We start from the raw sequence: 17,211 nt of genomic DNA, 5'->3' as shown, positions 1-17,211 counted from the left end.
CTAAACTAATTATTTCACTGAATCAAAGGATTTTTCTTTGAAAGATGGCAAGATGTTGAAGCAAAAAAAGATGAAGGGGCAATCAAAATACAGACTTAAATAAAAGGGTTTCACAAAGAAAAGCCAAGAGATAAACAAAACTTACTAATAAAGAAATCCAAAATCCACAAAATGCTCAGAGAACTGATGAAATGAAAGGGTAGGGGGCAGATAAACTATAGCTCACAGGGTAATCAACAACAGGTGTGACAAAAGACAGGTGAAACTAGTTAGTGTAATCAAAAAGGAGGGAAGCACAGAAGGACAGGAAGTAAAACTAAACCAGACACAGAAGGAACATGTATTCCAAAATATAACAGGAAACACTGGAGACTGAACTGAGGAGCACACGTGAAAAAAAAATACAAAACTATACAGAAGCATCTTGTGAAATATGTGATATAAGTATGACAGATCCAGAGAGACTAATTCCCAACTCTACACTCTCCATGAGCAATAAAACAAAGATGAATCACATTGAGGTTAAACCTGTTGTTATAGTTTAATATACCTCAATTGTTTTGATTCAGTCTCATGGCTTTTATCAACAATGAGCCAAATTAGACCCGAACAATTACTTAAAATGAATTTAGTATCTTTGTGTTATTTCAATGGCTCAAAATGTACCCTACACATTTTAATAATGGAAGAATCTTTGTCTCATGAAAAACCCAACAATGCCTTTTAGAGGTCCTTCATCTTAGCCACTAAGGAGTCAAGGCCAGGCAATCCAAATTAATACGATTCTATTTGTGGCCACATTGTCGTGTCTCGACAGCATTTCTGTTTCATTCATCTCGCCTGCCTGTGTGTGTTTGGGTGATTGGCACATGAGAGAGAGAGAGAGAGCGGGGGGATGGAGTGACTTTTTGGAAAGGCTGAGGAGAAAATCAGAGAGGAACAAAAAGACAGCCCATATGTATGTGTGTGCATGTGTGTGAATTGATTTTCAATAGCACTGACAGGGTCCAGGCATGTGTGGAGCATTGCCCAAAGAGCATTAGACTGTTCAGCTGTGACTGATGTCCTGCTTCAGCTGCATGAGAGTAAATCAAGCCATGGTCATCCAAAAAAGACCTGAAAATGAACAGATACATTTACAACTAGTGTTTGCATTTCTTACTGTTTATTAGAGAGGACAAATAGGATTTAATCTTGTCTGATGAATCTGTTGATTTGAATAGCTTTTGTCATGAGACTGGATTGCAGTAGAATCACAGGCTATCTGTTGCTCATAGGGCAGACAAACCAGACAATTCTGCTAGCACGACCATATTTTCCTGACTTTAACGGTTGAACATTGAATCTATTATAATGGATATTATGTTCATTAAGAAAAAAACGTTTCCTGGTAGGTAATAAATAGCCTGTTGATATCTCTTCCAAACGTTGCTCAGTCTCACATTACTGCTGAGTCAATATCAGGCAGCTTGCTTCTTAATGAGTCAATCTGTGGAGATCTTAATCCAGTCGACTCAGCATTCTGCAGCTTAGCTGAGCAGTGAAGACAGGATGATGCTGGCTTCAGAGGTAATTTGTTGTTTCAGATTGTATTGACAGTTTTTGGTGAGATGTTGGGAGCATGAGAGGATGGTGTGAAAGACAGTTAAGATGATCCGATTGGAACAAAGGTTATAGCTGCAACCTTAATGTTCTTCAAATAATCTTTCTATCAACAACAGTTGTCTATTGCAGCACCTATAGGCCTCATTGATCTCCGTCTGTTTGTCCTCTTTCATCCATTTTTCAGAAAATTTTGGTGCAACACTAACAAGATGTTTCCTGACAACCTTCTCATAGCTTCAATATTTTTTGAGTGTAGGTAAAAGAAAACAGTTCAAAAGACATTTTATCATTCAGCACTGTTTTATTATCTTTCCATTTAAAACATATCACCATTTACTGCAGTACTCAAAATGTATTATTAACACATTATGTTATGAGCTACAATAAATGTCCTATGCATCAGTGCTTGTGCAAAGAACCTCTATTAATGACAGTCATGAAGGTGTTTGATCAAAGCATTGGTATTGAGTTTTACTTCCTCTTTACTGCCCTCTAGGACCAAAGCAGTCATAATGCATGCAGTTTTCAATGCATATTCTTGTGTTTCTTGCAGTTAAAACCTACGTATGTTAGTGAAATTGAAGTATGGAATGGAATTTCTATTTATAACCTACCAAACACCTTACAGAGAAAATCTCAAAAGTGGAACTAAATATTATGCACTGTAACCAAACAAGTAACAGATCCATTGAAAGTCATTGTAGATGTTTGAAAGACTGTAAAACTTGGAAAAGTTTTGGAAAATCTGTGAGGTCCTGGATAGATTAGTGGTTAAAAATCAGATACACATAAAAACTACAGTCAAACAGGGATGTATTCACAAGCACCGAAATAAATCACACTCCAGTTAATACCAGTTCCTTGAAGTTAGTACACAACTGTGCTGTACTCATTTCTTTCAGCATCCTCCAGCTTCTTCCTCTCAGTTTGAAACTTAGTGAGGCAGTCCTCACACAGGATGCTCTTCTTCACCATGTACAGCCTCTCTGAGATCGCTAGTGACTCCAGGCTGGGTGTCTCCTCAGTGAGGAGGGGGTTTCTGTCCAGGATTACTCTCTCCAGCTTGATGAGCCTGGAGAGGCAGCTAGGGACGCGGGTGAATCTGTTGTCAGAGAGGCCGATGTGGCGGAGCTCCTTCAGCGCTGCGATGGAGCTGGGGAGAGCGTCCAGCATGTTCATCCCCAGGTTGAGAGTGTGGAGCTTTTTCAGCAGGCCGAGCTCTCTGGGGAGGCTCGTCAGACGGTTGTTACACAGGTTCAGAACCAGTAGATTCAGCAGACGACCGATACTCACAGGGAGCTCCTCCAGCTGCAGTAAGAACAGGGACACATTCAGTCATACACAACATGAAACCATGTAACAATTCAAATATTACAAATTCACATTACGGTTATGACCAGGAACTTTTAACCAACCCTTTCTTACTTTTTTCATCCTCTTTTGTTCAAAACTATTATAATGTTAATATTTTTTCAGAGCAAACATAAGTGGTAACAGACATACTGAAGCAAACCAGCGTGATGTTTATTGTAATGGAGCTACTGATGCTAAATTACAAATCAAACACACAACAAAGCTTGATTACAGTTAAACTTCATCCGTAGAAATACATGTACATTTTTTTAGACAAACCAAAATTTCTGATATTTAACTTTAGATTTTTTTTAGGAAATATAATACTCCAACTATTATTACTACTACTACTTATAATAATAATAATAATAATAATAATAATAATAGATAGATAAAAGATTATAATTGTCACAACTTGTAATGCTTCTAATGGATCGTGTAACCACTGCACTTTATATGCTGCCTATTTGTTTTATTTTATTTATTTTTGTCTGTGAATAGTGTTACATAAATAAATGTTACTTTACTTACAGTTAATTATGCTGTATTGGTAGGCAACACTTTCAGCAGCAAGTCGAAGAAGACTGTTCAACCCTGGTCGCCAAGAGGGAGTCTGAGTGTTGGCATGAAAGGAGAGGAGGAGTTACATCAAGTAAAGGAACATCTAAAGCTTCCTCTGATCGATGAACCAGCCAACGAAGAAGTCACACCAGTAGAAGATGAAATTTTCAAACCTGAAGAGATTTCAACTTCCCCTCCCCTACTACTGTCGCCTCCAACTCTCCAAACAGGAAATCTAAAGAAACCAGAAATAGGACTGTTCCTCACTGTCCCACAAGAGGAGGACAGGTTTTCTGGTGTGAGTCCGTCCTCTGAGGGCGTGGAGAGCTTTACGACCAGTGCAGCTGACACAGCTGATGAGATGGGAGTGAATGATGAGCTGCTGTTAGAGCATGAAGTGTCAAAGGTACCCAGTGAGCGATCTGGCTCCACCTGTAGTGGTAATGAAAGCCAAACAGGGCTACCAAAACCACCAGCTGTCTTGCCCAAATCTGAAAAGGCAGTTCTCAAAGCCATAAAGATTGCAACAAGAAGGATGAAAAAGGAGGAGGCCCAGAAGCCCCAACAGAAGTCCTCCAGCAGCAAACATAGGTCAGATAGACACAGGAGTGACAAATCTGAGCAGAAAAGCAGCAGCAGGAACAGCAAGAGCAGTGAGAGAAAACACAGAGAGAAGACAGGAGATGGTCACAGTCACAGTGAAAGTCACCACGGCAAAGACAGCAATGACAGCACTGACTGCAGTGAGCAACTTCTTCATGAAAGAAGAGGCTACAGCAGTAAAGACCGAAGACTGGACAAAAAAAACATGGTCCAAGAGAATCCCAAACAAAGCCATGATTTGGTTGAAAGCAAAAACCGGAACACTGAAGCTCTACCGAGTCCTGCAATGGAAAGGCAAGGTCGCAGCAACAACAGACATACTCGAGAGAAGCCACTGCAGAGACACTACAGCAGTGACCGGGTCATCAGTAACGTACCAGTGTACAAATCCTTTGTTGGTGACAGACCAACACCGGAGAGGCCATTCCAAAGGTCAATAAGCAGTGATAGATGCTTAGGAGATAGATTGGAACGAAGGCTAAGCGCTGATATGGTAGCCAATGAGAGGCCTGATCCGAGGTCCCAGCGCATTGAGAAATCAATCATGGATGAGCTTCAGCACAGAGGCCGAGCCAGAGACAAGACACGCAGAGACAACCCATTGAGAAGGAGTCACAGTATTGATGCATACAGCATCAGTTCTGGCAACACTGAAGTTCCTCATCCTTCAACCCTATCCCGTCAGTCAAGTCACACTAGCCACAGCAGTCAGCTTTCTCGCCAGTCAAGCATCGAGCATGCCATTGTAACACAGTCCTTCCCAATGACCCAGCGAAAGCTCCTTCAGGATCCAGATTCTGGACAGTACTTCTTTGTGGACATGCCAGTACAAGTCAAGACAAAAACTTTCTTTGACCCAGAAACAGGGAGTTATTTGCAGCTGCCAGTCCAGCCACCTGAGGGTGCTGTTCCTCAGGCCTCTCCCTTTGAGGTTTTGACCCCACCTATGGTTCTTTACCATGGATTTGTCCCAGTTCGTTTGTCTCCATTGGCTCAAAAAGCTCCAATCCAAGCCCCTCACATGGCACCAGAGGAGTTTGATCAGAGACTCTTGGAAAGGTCGAGGCAAATGCACTATACAGACAGACAGCAATATTTGGAGCCTGTCTATGGCCAACACGACCACATGTTGGGGGAGTTTTTAGGCACTGAAGAGCTAGACTGTCCTAGCTGATAGGACATAACACAAGAACTCCCTGTCTGCTTTTGCTTAGTTTTGCCATCAAAATATTTCTTTCATTGTGTTTTCAGGGATTATTTCTGATCAAGTGTTTCAGTTTCTGTTTTTGTGTACTGACTAACTTTCTGGTCAGTGACTTCCTACTTTTGCAATACACATTTTAGAAGGGCAACATTTTATAGATGAATTCTCCCATGTTGGATTGATGAATTCTGATTTTGAAAAGACAGGAATAGGCCCTCAGTTTTCTAAACATGGGGATATTTTAAAAGTGATGTTTGGCCTTTACATAAAAAGGAAAAAAATAGCATGAGCAACAAAATTGACCAACAGTGCAAGGTACATCTACACCTACTACACCTGTTTTTCTCTTTGTGGAAAAAGTGTTTCAAGTGTTTGATTGGGGATTTTCTTTGGTTCTTCAAGGTTTGGTATCTCTTCCTTCTTTATTTAATTAAACTTAAACTAGACAGGAAAGCTGATTATGTGATGATATTGCGTCCTGGACGTGTTTTGAGGAATGAGTTTGACTGACGTGTAACTGGCAGAAGATAACTGACTTGGGAATAAATGATAGGTGTTAAATGCTGTTTTTTAATTGTTACAGATTTATGTAAGATAATGTGCAATGCTGAAGAGTTCAGAGACATGGACAATCCATGTATATAATGTATTTAGTTGTGGAGAGAGAGGGCAAGCTTGAATGTAAATGAGGAATATTTATTGTACACTCAGAGTTTATTATACACAACTGCAGTGTTATTGGGGTCTTCATTGTTTTTTGGATGATGACTTTATTACCTGAAGAATGTGTAGCCCAGGATTTTATTTTTACCAGAGTTTGTTGTATCACTAGAGCTTTGAGTACTTGAAAGAAAGAAAATTCAAAAATGTGTCTTTGATTATAATGTTGATTGAAACTGAGATGTCCAAACAGTTGATTTTTAAAAAACAATTTGCATGCCAAAATTAAATCTGCAAACACTTGTGTGTATATTTTACAAGACACAACTTTCATTTCTACAGTGTAAAAGCTTTAAGAGGCAATTTTGCTTCAATTGTTTTTTAATGTGCAGGAGACATGACAGAGGAATTGGTTTGGCCAAGTTAGTTGCATTGGAATTTTCTAAACTAGTCTATTGCAGGGCTGTTTGTGTCTGTGATCCATTCCAATAAAAAAACAACTGTTGTTACAGATCTCTGTTGTATAGTTGTTGTTTTTACTTTAACACCGTTTTTTATCAAAGGCTCATGAACAAATGTCTTTAAATATTACTTAAAATTATTTTGTATTTTACCCCAATTTCTAAAAACATGTCAGATGGTAACTTCATAAGTAAAGGAAAAAAGTGAGTAAGAATCTGTAAGTAGCTTTTCTTCACAAATCAGCACAAACACATGTAAGAATTGAAAACTAAATGCTTTGTTTAAATATTCTTTTCTGTCTGGATGAGACATTCAATTTCCTCAACAAACGCAGGTCACACGATTCTGATTCAATTGTTGTCAGAGTGAAATCAGAATATTCTATGTTTTCTCCTTCCTTCTGTTTGTCAAAAGATATTGGCAGATGTAAGTGGCTCCTTCTTTTTCTTTTTAATTTCACCTTCCACATTTTTGACTTGTTAAATCCCAACTTCTCTCATTTGCGCTTCTAAACTTTAAAATGTTTAGAAACCATAATCTGATCGAATTTTTATGAACCACAATATTAGACAAGAACTCTAAACAATTTTTACACAATAATCAGATGTATTGAAAGTAAAGTATTGATATCCCAAAAAGCTTAAAACTGTAATCAGAAAAAAAAAGTGATGTTGTGGTGTGACCGGTGTGACACTGGAGAAAGGTAGGACAAGGAACTAATGGCTATTTTTGTAGTGCATGCATAATGGATAGTTCAGTCTGTATTGATGTCTGTGGGAACTATGGTAGGTGGTATCAAGAGTTATGCTAGGAACTTCCCTTTTTCTGTCACTCCTAGATCAGCCCCATCCCATAAGCAGTATCATGAAATTAAAAAAAAATTCCCAGCATACTAAACATACAGTATGTCAAAAAATAAAAGAGGAAACTTCTTGGATTATTTTTTGGACAAGAAAGCACAGGAAAAAGTCTAAAAATACCATGGCATTCCACCTGCTAGCTTATAGCTGCCACTTGATATTACCAGTAAAATTCATCATGAAGTGTAAATAGCTATTCACTTCTCCCTTCCAGGTATTTTCATTTTTAGAGTATTAAGACTGTTTTTTATTAAAACATAATAAAAAATACTAACTAATATAATAGCAAATTCAAGTGCTACAATGTTTTTTGGTTAGCAGCCACCACATGAAAAATCAACATGCTCACCCCTGAGACACACTTGACCGCTCAATGATGGCTGTGTGATTCACTTTCTCATCAACCTTCACAGAAGCACTGGGCGGCTGTTTCAATTTCTCACATTGAGAATTTGTTTCTGTTTTTCTTTTGTTACTATCAGGGTAACTAGGGTACTTTTACAGCTAGATAATCTGCAGTGTGCTGCTCACTCACACATCTGCCTCTTTCCAAATATGCCAGCAGAGGGTGCTATATGCTTCTCAACATATCAACATATGAACGATATTTATTCCTACAAAGCAATGTCTGTCATGTGGCATTTACATTTTTTCACTTTTTTTCTGGATAAGAAGACTGACCTAAAGATGCACTTTCATAATACATACATATATACATAATGACTTCCCTACCTGAGCATACCTGGCTATTAAGTTAGTTGTAGACAGTATTTTTTAAATTTGTAATCATTTATCAGTGTTGTTTTTTTTAAATTATGAGAACCCCTAAACTAAACAAAAGCACACTTTAGTGGTTGAAGAGTAATGGTTTTATTTCACAAAATAGTACAACATTTAAACATATGCACAAAAATACAGTGTTTTAGTCAATTCAAGCAAACATCATCTGTCTCCATCCTTCATTGTCCTAGTGATAAAAAGTCAGTGCCACTCAGTGGCAGCCACAGCTCAGTGCCACCATATCATCATACTGCTTCAGAACCACGTTCTCTTCATCATCGAAATATAACAAACTGATGGACTGGAGTTTGTCAGGAACACAGCATGGCGCTCCCACTTCATCACTCGACAGCTTGAGTGCATGCATGATGGAGCGCACCGTGGCATGGTTGGTCGCTCTGAGGTTTCCCCCCAGGGGGAACGGGCAGGAGCCTTTGCAGTGGTAGGCGTTGTATCCTCGGGGAGAGATGATCCAGCCGGACCAGCCGATCTCCTCAAAGTCAACAAATAGGGGGACCCGCTGGCAGGACTGAGGGCGGCTGTGTGTCAAGATGCTTGGAGATGCACGTCTTCTTCTGCTGGGATGGTCATGGAGCTCATGTGATGCGGCTGCAGCTTTGGTTTGTCCTACAGAAAAAGAAAGAAGATCACATATGGTTAGATTATTAATATGCTGTATTCAAACAAAATGTCAACTCTTTAAGTCATTTTGAAACAGGAACCATGTACGTAAGTCAACAACCATGCAGGTCTTCTGTCTGTAAAAAGGATATTCTATTGTAATGCTGGATGATGACACTTCACTCTACAATTATGAGCACATTTTTTCTTGATTTCCTTGATTATATATTAGCAAATATTTTCAGATACATTATAAAACCTGTATGCATATGATTAAGTAAACAGACCCTCTTGAAACTAAACTTAATATATGACAAACATTATGATTATTTTACCCAGGTACGACTGGTTTGATGCCCCTGTCTTGCCATCATCTGAGAATATGACCAGGTAGGCACTGGTGTCTGCCAGCTCTCCGTTCTGTTTCGATGACACCACTGACTCCATCCAGTTACCAGAGGGAAGTGTAGTCACCACCAGGATGCCGTTATTCTCCTGGCTGTTGCAGATCCACTTTGACACCTGACAAACAATTTAAACACGGAATCAAAACTGCATCGTAAAAAAGTTTTATGATAAGAAAGAAAACATCAACCCAAATAAAACAAATAAAACAAAAGATAAGGAGTTTTTTTTCGTTTTTTTTACCGTTTGAGTGACATTGAAAACTTCCCATCCCTGTGTGTAGAAAGGCACCAGTCTGGAGGTGATGAGGTTTCCTCTCCATGGCTTCACTCGGCTGTCCAACACCTCATACAGATCCACCTTAACAGTCACAGTGAAGCTGTTAGTTCACTATTCAGTGAGCATGAAGAATGTCTTGTTCTCATCAGACTTCTTCGATGGCTTATATTGGATTCATTTTTGCAGACATTAAAACATGATTTATTAGATGTATTACACTCCTGAATACAACTAATTATAATGATGTCAAATATCTAGGTAGGACTTTGATATCTGCATCAAGACATATTCGATAATTGTCCCCAAAAGTATTACCTTGTAGAAATGTGCTCTATTTGACTTCCCGAGGTAAAACTTCTGTTTCTTTCTGAACCAACGAAACTCCGCTTTAATCATTCTCTCCTCGCGGCCGAGAGACGACAGGTTGAAGAAATGAAATCTCTCTCCAGGGTGACCTGCAGGCAAAATGATAAAAATGTATTAAAACTTTCAAAATGTTTTAGATATAGACATATTTGCAATGTATCAATTTAAAGGGATGCCGAGCCGCGCGTAATCGTGCGCTGTTGTTCTATACAACTATTACGCAGTCTGATTCATACTATTCAGCGCTATAACATGGCTGCATTTTGACTTAAATCAAGAACATATGAGTTACTAACACACAATCCTTAGAAACGTTAATGAAAATAAATGTAGTCCCTGCGTAAATGTAAATTTGTTTGCCAGTTTTACGCACCTTTATCCTCGAAACTTCGTACTATGTTTCCATCCAGGATATCCTTCTGGCTTTTCGGGGTCCCATCAGAGACCGTAACGGCGTTAAAAAGATCCAGCATGAATTGAGGCGCCTTCTTGTGGGGAGCCACAGCTGGACCTCGTGGCAAATTCTTGAAATACCCCGACCTGTCCAGCTTTTCCTTTACAGTCGTCTCATCCAAACTTTCTTGTCGCCCTGCTGTTCCTCTGTCCCACGGGATTGCGAGCGGGTTGACGCATCTCAGCTGGAGCACGAGGAAGACCCAGAGGTACAGAGCCCCTGCTCCTGATGTCATTGTCTTGAGTGTACTGAGCCAAAGACCGGTGGGACGGGGGTGATAAGGGCAACCCACTCCCTTTGATGACAGGCTATCCCTGTATTCAGTTAACACCAGGGGATGATTGGGTCGTGATTAGTGATGGTGGAAAGAAACACAATAGAAAGGTGAAAATGACCCGAGAGTCATCTGTAAAGATAACAAAAATGAAAAAAATGACTAAGTTCCCTTTATTCATGGTCTATAGGTTCCGATGTGTTAGAGGCCGTGGGTCATAGAAAGCAGAGATATGTTGTAAGGTTTTTATCAGTAATTGAATTTGTGTCACATTTGAAAATTTGAAATCTTATATTTAAAACTATCATCGTTTAAAGTCTTTATGGAAAACCAGTAAGCAGAATTAACATTTATTAAAATTATTGAAATTATGAAAATGAATATAGCATATAAACCAATAAAACGTGTACAAACGTTGGAAATCATAAGTGGATACAGTAAAATCATAAAGTATACGGTACCAAATTTAACTATTATAGTGGATAAGAAACATGCTCTTATTAGCATTACTATAATGTTTTATTCAGGGAGCAGTTTTCGGTCACACCAAACAAAGTTACCCTGTTATGATGTTTAGTCGCGGGGGCTCCACATCGTGTGTTTCTCGGCCCACTTGTCTGTTATCAGTATGAGGCCAGTTGCGAGAGAGCAAACGAACAGCCGAGCCGTGACGCAAATGAAGCGCGTTTTCAAAAGCTGCTTGTTAATGCGCACATTTCAACAAAACGCAAGCCGGTCACAGTGTCCCCCCCTGATCCCCTGCTCCGTTACTGTTTGGAGAGTGACTCACAGAGAATTCAGTATGACATGTTTATTCCTCCGTTAAGATGAATCCGGGATGATCTCTAATCAATCGGGTCAAACAAAAGGGATCAAATTCCCAAGATCACCATGCTGATCAATGGTCCAGTTTCTCCTCTGGTGTTAATCAATTCATTGGATGGAGAATGATGATCCTCTCATTTAGGGGCCATTACTCACGTTTAAGACCCCATCGTGAAAATGCCTCTTTTTTCTGATCTCTCTTGTATCACTTAATAGCCACGCTGTCAGATAAGCCTCAGGATAGATTACAGCAATAAACAGTGTAAACAACAAGATACCAGAGGATCAAATGATGATTAGATTTGCTATAAAACTTTAATGTTTTATTTTGTATTTTATGCTATCTCAAGTATTTTTTATAATCAAAAAGTCAATCACACTTTTATCAAGTAGTTAAGACATTGTGAAGTAATTTTCCTTAAAAATCTAAAGACAAATTCAAAGTAAATATCAATATCAAGGGGAAGCAGTTAACCTGATGTTTTGTTTTTTCTTAATTCTTAGTTCACTGCTACACAAACGAGACAAGACTCCAGTCAAACCATCCCTTAAAGTGAAGTAAAGCGCACTTTCAGTCATGAGTGAAGCTTAATGCATATCCTTGTGTTGTATGTGATTGTAATTATTTTCAAGTGTACCATGTGTGTGTTTCTTGGTGACATCAGGCCCATGAACATATATGAGACAGCTGGTGAGTGTGGGATGTCCTCAAATGTTTACACTGACCATGTGCTGATCCCAGATAGACTTAAAGGGAAGCCCTCTGACGTAGATCTGTACAGAGCTTCACGTAACTGGCTAAGGACAGGCATTCATTTGCACATTTGTAAATCTAAAGATACTTGAAGCTTGGAGCAGCGGATATAAGTTCTTTGCTAATATTTCTTGAGAAAGATTCACTATGATTTTGATGTGACTAAAAGGTTGTTAGTTGTTAGTTTTGCAAGTGAACTTTGTTCCTTTCATATTACAAGATTAAACCTGCTTGTTGGTGAAATACAAAGCTACAGCAGGGCACGGTTAGCCTAGTTTAGCATAAGGAATGGTATCATAGGGAAATAACTAGCTTTGCTCTGATGATACCTAAAACATCTTTCTGCATTCAACTCCAAATCGCAAAACAAAAACATAGAAGTTCCATAATGACAAGTTATTATTTGGGCCTGTATCCTGGAGTAAGATGACTGAGAGCAGAGACCTCCTGCAGGCTATGGTGGTAGCCTTAAAGAAATGACTCCAATAATTTGTTGCGTCCTAACATCTGAAAACAAAGAAATTGAGTGCTTTTATACTCCGTTGTTCTATAGGGGAATTAAACAGTAAATTGTTTGGTTTTGTTTTGTTACCAATTGACAAAAATGGCTGATTGTTTCCACCTGCTATTCTTTGTGCTAATCTAAGGTGGCTTCTGGCTGTTCTTGGAAGAGTGGAATACTTCTTCACATCAATTGGCTGTCTTCAGAATAAAAGTCAGCTGTCAAAAATGAAGGCAGGGGACTAGAATTACACCTGTTGCTAACAAAAAGCAGTAATAACTTGGGTAGGGTTGTTCTCAAAAGAGCCATAAATCAGTTTCGTTATCTAGACTTAAAGGGATAGTTTGTATTTTTAGTGTGGACTGGCTGCAGGGGATGCTGGTCAGTTTGGCCCCTTTGTGAAAGCATCCGGAGAACTGAATGGAAGCGCGGCTATCTAGCTGCAGACTGGGTCAACTCTATCACATAATTTAGCTAATTTTAAGTAACTCCAACCCAAACACCAATATTGGTCTAAGTACAGTATAAGCAATATTTGGAAAATTGTTTGCGCTTTACTTTGCTGTCAGAAAGCTCACATATTGAGAGGCTGATATTGTTACGTCTCAATTTGACAAAAAAAATGGTAGAGCAGCATCACTCACCAAAAAGGTAGAAAAATCTGGATTGAGTATCTCTGTGTCTGACAAGTCCTCAAAGACATGACTCCTCCATCTGAACAACATTTTCATTTCTTATTAGACTGTCTTATCAGAAACACAACCTCACTCTTCAGCAGCGGCCAAATGCCCAGCAAGACTCACTGACAGCTCACAGCCATGTTCTGTTCAAGCGTCACAGTATTATTTTCTGTACTATAACTTACTCTGTTTTGACAAAGACTAAACTTTCTCTGTGTTGCTGTCGGGTGGATGCAGTGTTTTCATGTTAACAGCAGGTGGAGCAATTGGCCAAGGGATGATGAAAATAAGAGCTGGATCCCCAGTTTATTGTTTATTCTCTCCTGAAACCCTTATGAATACAACCTGTTTGACTTCATTTGCTCTCATTTCAGTTTTAGGATTTGACTCTCTCAGACCTGATGGCATCTTCAAGAAAGTTGTGAAGGATAAACCCTGAAGCTCATGATTGACTGAGGTTAGTTTTGACAACTGGCTGGTATTTTTTCTGATTTTATTCTCCTTTTTTTAACATTTAAGTGATGTTCAGTAACATCATACTTGACCCAATCACAAATAAACGAAACAGATGTTGAATTTGAAATTATTAATGTATGCCAAGTTCCTAAGTAGAAAATAAAAGCTCGTTTTCAATTTCTTGTTTTCAGATTTGCGGCCTCTCTCACTTTAAATCAAAAGTTTAGACTTTCAAAGACGGTCTAATGTTTAATCTCTCCACCACTTTTTATAAATGCTTCTTACTCTAAAAAATTCTGCTCAGCATGTCAATGATGTTTCCTCCTCCCTTATATTTCCTCCTTTGGCACTATGGATGGTGCGTTGGTTAAAGCGTGGTGTGCTGTTGTCTGCTCTTTCACCCAGGGCCGCCTGGCTCCACTTCTGACAGTGTGTCCATGTGTTAATGACTTCACCTTGTGTTAAATACCTCTACTGAGGCAATTAGAGACACATGGAAAGCATTTACTACAAGTGCTGGCCACTGCTGCAACTCTGTTTGAATGAATAATGAAGAGGAATACAATCACAGCCAAAGTGGAAACACATGACAGGGGTGTTGAAGTCAACCACAATGTAACAGGGTTTAAAAAATACATCTCTATTGAGTCTGAAAGCTCGGCAACAAAGTCTTTCTCAGGGATTCAAGCCGTGAAAAAAATCTGGTAACTGAAAATATTAGAGATATAAAACAAGTTATAGAGGAGCTTTCTACGTGAGACCACCTCTCAGTCAGAAAATGGAACAAATTAAGCTACTACTAGCTTGTTAGGCTAATGTAACGTTTAAAAACAGCGGCATTAAACATGAGTTTAAATGTAATTTGCTGTTGCATTTCTCTGTAAAGCAGTGGTTGCTATGTTGTGTCACCTGTTGTGTTGACGTGTGCTGCTCAGTCATGAAGGGTTTCTTGTAGCGGTGCATTCAGTGGTTATAAGCTCTGGCTGCAGGTTATCAAACTTAACCCACATAACTCTGGCATGTTATGGGTTATCATCCTCCTTTATGTTACGCATGTGGAGTTTGCAGCTCTGCCTGCCACTGGTACAGTAGTTGGGCTCTGCCTACAGTCATACTGATAACCGTGAGGTATGGATCACACTGCCTGTGACCACTTATGACCCCTTACTCGGCTGGTCACTTGTTGTCTTGAATTGAGAAGTCTTTTCAAACCAGCTCTCCACAAGGTTTATTTACTTTGTATGATACCACTGTTTTCTTGGAATGCATGATTTTGACCTAATGAGGGAGAAAAGATGTGAAAAAGTGGCACAGCTCTGTCTCTCAGCATGCTTTGGGCATATAAATGGCTGCTGGTTGGGCTGAACTGCAATAAATGGAGGCCGTATGCATGGATGATAGTGGCTATCAAGACCAAAATGGTTGTCACTGTTGCTTTGTGTTTTGCAGGTGCATTGATACCTCAGGCAGAACCTTTTTAAATCAGTATATATCTTTTACAGGACATGTCACCTGAGCGTGTTTCAATCATGAGGTTTTTGTTATTTTTTAAGCAGTATTACTGGCAGGATTTTATAATTTTATTTTATAATTTTATAATTCTATATTTTTATTTAATTTATCTGTTTAAATTTTTTTTCTTTTGTTGATTTTATTCATCCAACATTGTTTTATGTCCTTTTATTTGTCTTCCTCTAATTTCTCTTTTGTTGTCTTTTAGTTTCTTTCTCATTTGTAAAGCACTTTGTAACCCTGTTTTGAAAAGTGCTATATAAATAATAATAACAATAAGAAGAAGAAGAAGAAGAAGAAGAAGAAAAGAAGAAGAAGAAAAGAAGAAGAAGAAGAAGAAGAAAAGAAGAAGAAGAAGAAGAAGAAAAGAAGAAGAAGAATACTTTATTCATATTTTTGTTATTTATGTTATTATTATTGGTATTATTATTGGTATTATTATTGGTATTATTATTGGTATTATTATTATTATTATTATTATTATTATTATTATTATTATTAATACTAATAATAATAATATTATTAATATTAATATCTTTATTTATAATTCAGTCATTTGGGGCTTGAAGCTTTTAAAGAGAGAAAAGGCTAATTCAAAATAGTTTTAGTTGCATTAATTTTCAAAAGTATTTCTGACACATGGATGGGAAAAGGAACGAAACAAAAGCAAAATGAGGCATAAACAAAAATGAAACTAATCATTGTACTCTTGTAAGACGTAGCAAGCATACTTTTATTGGGTGTAACAGCCTTGTTCGTAGTAATGTATTGTTAATAGTCCGCTGATTAACAGATTTCTGACCAAAACTCATATGCAATAAAACATTGATATGCTGTAATCAAACCCAAACATACAATGGAAAAAACGATGGAAAAATCATAAAGCACTTTTCGAACTAGAACAAATGTAAGAGGTACTGTTCTGTGTTCAAACCAATAACCAAAGTATATTACAGGACACAAACTCAAGATAACATCAAAGTTTAGTCTTTAGTGCAACATCAAACGTGTTCTGTCTATGATGCCCCACAAAAACAAACTAACTAACTAACATAGAAAACAAATGAACATTTCGAGATTAAAGTCTTAAAAGTAAAAATTCAGAAAATTCATAAGACAAACTTGTGATATTACAAAAATAAAGTTTTGAATATATGAGAAAAGTCTTAACCTAGGCTATGGTTAGCCTACATGCTATATTAAGAAATTGATCAGAAGAGCAGCCTGCAGCCACCTGACCTAAAATGAAGAATGATGTTGTCATAAGTATGATAATGAACCAATTGTGCAACAGAATGAGTTAAATAAAGACAAGCTAACAGGCAGCTCATGCTGGTTTCTATAACCCCTTGTTTGTCCTGAGCTCTTGAGTTTAACTTCACAAGATGATCCACGCTCCTCATTTTAATGCAGACGGCTGGCTGCTCTTCTTATATCCTCCGATATGTATTTTCAACCCACGTAAAGATTGACCATAGACTGTAATCACGACTTATTTTTCATAAAGATAAAACCTAATTCCCATAGTATTGGTAGATAGACTCATTTAGAGCTTTCTGAAGTCTTCTGACCACTCAAAGTGCTTTTTTTAAATGAAGTCACATTCATTCATTCACACCCTATTCATACAGAGGTGGCAGAGTCTGCTTGAAGTAGATGGAGAACTTACAGCCATAGTAATTTTCAGCTTCTTTCCCCACTAAAGTCTGCACATTTCTAGAATGTACGATGCTCCTCAAAGTCTGCGAGCATTTCCCTCATCTTTGCAAACTCACTCACAGTTTTCTCACACTGCACGGCTGAACCTTTGATAAAGTTTCTTAGCTTTGCATCTGCTTTTGGGGTCGGCATGATTTGGGTCATACTGATGATGTAGGCTAACAGTTCCATCACTTGCCTCATGGTGGTTTGACTCACATCCATAACATGTTTGCTCTTTTCGGCCAGATCAGCTGTTAGCTTGAGAAGCTTCTGCAGATGTTTTGTTGTCGACAG

The 17,211-nt window shown here is 38.4% G+C and overlaps 2 protein-coding genes across 4 annotated transcripts; both read right to left on the bottom strand.

Moving 5' to 3' along the window:
• Nucleotides 1-1,882: 1,882 nt before the first annotated feature.
• lrrc18b (leucine rich repeat containing 18b) lies at nucleotides 1,883-2,926 on the bottom strand. The gene has a single exon (XM_034708227.1). It carries the CDS (start codon nucleotides 2,782-2,784, stop codon nucleotides 2,473-2,475), a length of 312 nt encoding a protein of 103 aa, XP_034564118.1. The 5' UTR covers nucleotides 2,785-2,926; the 3' UTR covers nucleotides 1,883-2,472.
• A 5,241-nt stretch (nucleotides 2,927-8,167) lies between these two features.
• Nucleotides 8,168-11,342, bottom strand: LOC117830311 (bone morphogenetic protein 2-like). 3 transcript variants are annotated; one of them, XM_034708373.1, is made up of 6 exons: nucleotides 11,278-11,342; nucleotides 10,133-10,527; nucleotides 9,709-9,848; nucleotides 9,358-9,474; nucleotides 9,045-9,231; nucleotides 8,168-8,715 (listed from the first exon to the last, which is right to left on the bottom strand). In XM_034708373.1, exons 2-6 carry the CDS (start codon nucleotides 10,446-10,448, stop codon nucleotides 8,300-8,302), a joined length of 1,176 nt encoding a protein of 391 aa, XP_034564264.1. In that variant the 5' UTR covers nucleotides 10,449-10,527; nucleotides 11,278-11,342; the 3' UTR covers nucleotides 8,168-8,299. The 3 variants fall into 3 exon arrangements, with proteins under 3 accessions (XP_034564264.1, XP_034564262.1, XP_034564263.1); XM_034708371.1 differs by lacking the exon at nucleotides 11,278-11,342 and adding an exon at nucleotides 11,048-11,167 and having other exon boundaries at nucleotides 10,133-10,619; XM_034708372.1 differs by lacking the exon at nucleotides 11,278-11,342 and adding an exon at nucleotides 11,048-11,167.
• Between the last annotated feature and the right edge of the window lie 5,869 nt (nucleotides 11,343-17,211).

Source organism: Notolabrus celidotus, chromosome 18, assembly GCF_009762535.1.
Source record: "Notolabrus celidotus isolate fNotCel1 chromosome 18, fNotCel1.pri, whole genome shotgun sequence".
Lineage (NCBI taxonomy): Eukaryota > Metazoa > Chordata > Actinopteri > Labriformes > Labridae > Notolabrus > Notolabrus celidotus.
The sequence above is the reverse complement of the archived record's forward strand: the minus strand, read 5'-3'. Positions and strand labels throughout refer to the sequence as shown.